The sequence below is a fragment of the Pimephales promelas genome, chromosome 15, assembly GCF_988280905.1.
Source record: "Pimephales promelas chromosome 15, fPimPro1.hap1.1, whole genome shotgun sequence".
Taxonomy (NCBI): Eukaryota; Metazoa; Chordata; class Actinopteri; order Cypriniformes; family Leuciscidae; genus Pimephales; species Pimephales promelas.
Window position 1 is genome coordinate 15,920,319 of NC_142783.1, and position 4,925 is coordinate 15,925,243.

The 4,925-nt window shown below is 34.5% G+C and overlaps 1 protein-coding gene across 1 annotated transcript; it reads left to right on the plus strand.

Annotated features, from left to right (window-relative positions):
- The first annotated feature begins 601 nt into the window (after positions 1–601).
- On the plus strand, positions 602–4,818 carry gnpnat1 (glucosamine-phosphate N-acetyltransferase 1). The gene is made up of 6 exons (XM_089120233.1): positions 602–754; positions 2,626–2,789; positions 2,878–2,940; positions 3,307–3,434; positions 3,520–3,581; positions 3,700–4,818. The coding sequence occupies exons 1-6, from the start codon at positions 747–749 to the stop codon at positions 3,845–3,847; spliced, it is 573 nt and encodes a 190-aa protein (XP_088976359.1). The 5' UTR covers positions 602–746; the 3' UTR covers positions 3,848–4,818.
- Positions 4,819–4,925: the final 107 nt, after the last annotated feature.

Here is a 4,925-nt window from a genome sequence, read left to right on the forward strand (position 1 = left end):
ATTATTGAAATAGGTATAAAATATAAATCGAAAATGTCATTATATTATTAGCCAATAGGCATATCACACTGTAGCCTAAATGTAGCCAGTTTGTCGCTGTGTCAAAATGTTTCAAGCGTAAGGTATTTTGGCTTAACATATTTAACCACAGTAATATTTGTAGATGTTCGTACACGTGGGTTACACGGTGGGTAGTAACACATAGACGTGTTGAATGTGAAAACTGACACAAGATTGAAATGAAAAGGTCTGTCAAGTGTCAAAGATAACAGAACCAGTTTATCCACTTTACGTTTATCCTGCTAAACATGTTTCTTATTTTCCCAGACGGATATTATTAACGTCATTGCACCGCGCCCAACCCATAAACACTTAAAAAAAAAAAAAAAAAAAAAAAGGTTAAATCATAGCCGCGCCACGTCATAGTCCACGCACGCAGATAGAGGGAGGAGGGGGTGAGAAGCGTAGATTCCGCCCTTTATCTGATCAGCATTTGCTATGATTGGTCAGAGGAACTTGCAGGAAGTCTACGATTGGATAATTGAGAAGTCGATTATCAACGGAACCAACCACAGCAAACAGTGATTGGGTGACAAGCAGGGCTCGTTAGAATACGTGTGGGGGAAAATAATAACGCAGGAGGAAGTATGCCATGCTGAAACACTCATTGAGGATTTCTGTAACTGGAATCGAGGTGCCAGGATTCATTGAAACATTTTAGAAAAGCAACAGCTGTCGATATCCGAATGTCTCCGTAAGTAAATGACAAATCGATCTCAGATAAGTTACACGAATCTAAAGCAATATGATCGCGAGGTATTTTATCATTTAATTGAACATGGATGGTATTTGGGGATACAGATTGGGAATGTAACGTTAGTAACGTTATGATTTCATCCCGAGAGAACTGTAGTTTTTTTTTTTTTAAATGAAAGGCATATGACATGAATCTGATCACTTCCTGGACGTGATATTATGTACTTTCTATTCTAACGTTACACTGAATTGTGACTTTTGTCATTTATTTTGTTTCATTTATTAGGGTCTGTCATAAACTACTTTGTTTTGTTTTTTGTTCATTAACGTTACTTGAAATATTGTATTTTCTTGAAAATGAAGAGAACACAGCTTACTACAGACTTAATGTTGTACAAGATGTCATACTTTGGATAAACAGGTTTGTAACAGGTGTAAACTTAAAGAGTAACTTACTTGAGTAAAAGTTCAGAGAACTTACACAGACAAAATGACACCAGTAAGTTACATGTGTGACCAATTCCAAAAAAGTCTTATTGGCCTGGTTTCATGGCTTATTAGATTAAGCCAGTATTAGACCTAGTTTTAATTAGGACATTTAAATAGCTTTTAAAAACGTGCATTACTCGTGTACATCTTGAGACAAAACAATGGCACTGGCATATTTTAAGATATCATTTAAATTTGCTTTCTGTTAAAACAGCTCAAACATGCATTTTAGTCTGGGATTATGTTTAAGACTTGTTTGTAAACGCAGGGGTTAGAGTTTTTGATTTTAATAGAACTTAAGTATTGTACTCGTAATAAATGTAGGTTCGAAGATATATGATAGTGAAAAACAAGAAACTGGTTATTTGTGAGGAGATAAAAATAAAAAAATAAAACTGAACACCTCAATATTGTGCTAAATCAAGGTTGACATAACAGCCTTACAGACTCTTAAGTTTCATTTAAAGGGATAGTTCACTATGCCATCTTTTACTCACCAGGGGTGCATTACAGTAACCCTAACAGGTTAGCAACTATGGTTTTGGGAAACGCACCCAAGGTCTGGATTTTTTTTACAGGTATATTTCACCTAAAAACCTTCTCATGAACACAAAAGAAGATGTTTTGAAGAATGCCAGTGGGCTCCATTGACTTCCATAGTATTTTTTTCCCCATCCATATTATTTAAGTCAATGGCTACCATTAAGTGTTTGATTATCAACATTCTTTAAAATCTATTATTTTGTGTTCCGCAGAAGAAAGAAATTCACACAGATTTGGAACAACTTCAGGGTGACTAAATGATGACAGAATTCATTTTTTTTAGGTGAACTAAGCCTTTAAGTACAGTAACTAATTATATTTACTCAAATACTTTACATAACCCACTTCTAAAAGAAAGATCAAGATCTTATTATCATTGAGATACTATCATAGTTTCGATTAATGATTTTAATGAGTGTTTAATTTTATATTTTCCATTTTAATTTTAAAGTGTTTTAATAAATATAACCAAAAAGCTATTTTTTTAGAGTTTCATTTTAATTGTTTTAGCTCAAGTACAGCTAAATGAGAATAGTTTCCTTTGGCAACTAGCTGAAAAATAACATTTATTTCTTTAAATGACTATTTTAGTGAATGTTATTTAAAATGTAACAACAATGCTTTTATGGTTTTAGTTAACTCTAATAGTCGAGCGTGTCTTGTATTTGCAGAATGTCTGATGATTTCATACACAGGCACGTGCAGCTCTACACAAGTTTGACTTTGAATTGTAAATATTGGATGATCAGAGTCCAAATAAAATGTTACCTGTAACACATTTATTGACAGGGAGTCCTGATCCATGATAAATTTGTCTAAATTTTTATTTTATTATAGGGCGTCTGGAATGTTGCTGGACGAGATGCCCCTGTTTGATCCCTCTCTACTCCAAGAGCTGGACTGGAGCAGCAACACCGTCTCCTTCTCGCCTCCCATTTCTCCGTCTCAGCCTGGAGAAGGGCTGGTCCTCCGTCCTCTGTGTACTTCTGACCTAGACAGAGGTACTGGTTACCATTCAGCAATCTCGTGTGTAGTATTTTAGTACAAACAATCATGATGAACATATGTTTGTCTTTATGCCTTTTTTAGGCTTCTACAAGGTCTTATCACAGCTCACGGTGGCTGGGGATGTCACAGAAGAACAGTTCAAAGGTTCTGCAAGTTCCTAGCTCAATTCATCTCACAGTTCTTCATATAGACCTTATGTGCCAGAGAAACAAGCGCTCAGCCATCTGTAGAATTTTAAGAGTAATTAGTTGGTGAAGTGAATTTACTAATTAAAGAGTTAACTAAAGTTATCGTAAGCATTGTAGCTCTTGTTTTAAGCGGATGTCATAAGAAATTTTGAAACGAGCGGTTCATTCATAAATCCGTAAGATCTTGCCTTCATACTGTGAGAATACAACTGGAAGACAGAACACAACGAGCGCAGTCCTAAAAAGCGGACAGGGTTACATAAGGTCTATATGTTGTTGGTTTTTTAATTAAATATTAAAAGACTCCCTTTAAAAATTTCAGCAAAATTTGAACATATGAAGAAATCTGGAGACTATTATGTCATAGTGGTGGAAGACACGAATCTTGGACAAATTGTTGCCACAGCAACACTTATCATTGAACACAAATTCATCCACGCTTGTGCTAAGGTACTTCAATACATTTTAAATCTGTATTTTCATACTGCATATATTCATAGAACAGGTAATATCGTTTATTTTTTTGTCCTGGCAGAGAGGGCGTGTGGAAGAAGTGGTTGTGAGTGATGTGTGCAGAGGAAAACAACTGGGAAAACTGTGAGTTTGACACTTTTTTAAATCATTTTGTTTTTGATTAAGGAATACCGGATTGTCTTTTAACGCATTTGTGTCAGAAACGTGAATGTTTGAATATTGTATTTAATTTGTTTTGTAGGTTGGTATCAACATTGACTCTCCTCAGCAAAAAACTGCAGTGCTACAAAGTAACACTGGAGTGTGCGCCGAAAAATGTGGAGTTTTACAAAAAGTTTGGCTACTCCTCTTCAGATGATGCTTACATGCAGTGCCGGTTCTTTGACTGAATCCATAAGAATCTTGGAACATCACAGAATGTTTGCTTTAGAACTCTGATCTGTTCTATTCTCCGAGAATCTTGGATCAGACTACCTCCAAGTTTTCACTTTTAGCCAGGGAAAGAAAAGAAAAAACAATAAACTTGATCATTTGGTGTCAAGTAACAATAACAAAATATTGTGAAAGAAGCATTTTGAATTCACTACAAGACAATGAGCTTATTCGCGAAAGTTATTTCTTAAGCGTCAACAACGAGCACTTGCAGAGAAAGCTATAGAAATCAGATCTGATTATACGGATGATGTGGTTTACACTGTGTTCTGTTTTAAAGGAAGAAGGGCTTATGTACTTGAATATTTTCTTATGAAAAGATTTCTATAATTTTTTTTTCTTGTTAGAGGGAAAGCATTTTTAATCATAGAAACTTTCAAACAATTTACAAAACTGTTAATGGCATATTTCCCTCTTTTACTTCATGTTAATGCTGTGGTTTGTGCTTTATGCTTAAAAAAAATACCAAAACTCAAATCAGTTTTCATGCAAGGGGTAAGTCTGGTATTGAATCTATTTTATCTTATTTCAATTTCTCTTGCAGGTACACATCTTCAATATAGAGATCATTAATATAAAAAAATGGTTTACATTTATTTATTATGCTCATGTATTTTCTCGGTTTTGGCGAGGCTGAATCATTAGTTGTGTCAAACCTAGTTGAAGGAAAATAAATTATTTTGAAATATATCCTGATGTAATGAAAGCACATCTTTGTACGCTAAATGCCTTTATTTTTGTACTTGCACTAAAAGCCGACAAATAAAGGGCATCTACATACTTTGTCATCTGTCTGTCAACAGCTAAATATGTGGCAGTGATGTAATATTTCCTTTTATAACTGTTACATTTTATAATTGATGTAAAACCATTGAATGACAAGTGGGTGAAGGGTTTGAAACAAATAAAATATGAAGTTTAAAGTGTATTTCAAAAAAGTTGGATTATCATTCGAAATCTATCCACACCCAACATTTGTATCATAAGGAGTTGCTTATCTTTCCACCAGGGAATGATAACGTTGAACACACATGG

What these genes read in the sequence shown, in the direction of transcription:
- gnpnat1 (XM_089120233.1), top strand. An exon ending in CACAGAAGAACAGTTCAAAG is followed by an intron (nt 2,941 to 3,306) that starts GTTCTGCAAGTT and finishes TAAAAATTTCAG; the next exon opens with CAAAATTTGAACATATGAAG. An exon ending in GGAAAACAACTGGGAAAACT is followed by an intron (nt 3,582 to 3,699) that starts GTGAGTTTGACA and finishes TTTGTTTTGTAG; the next exon opens with GTTGGTATCAACATTGACTC.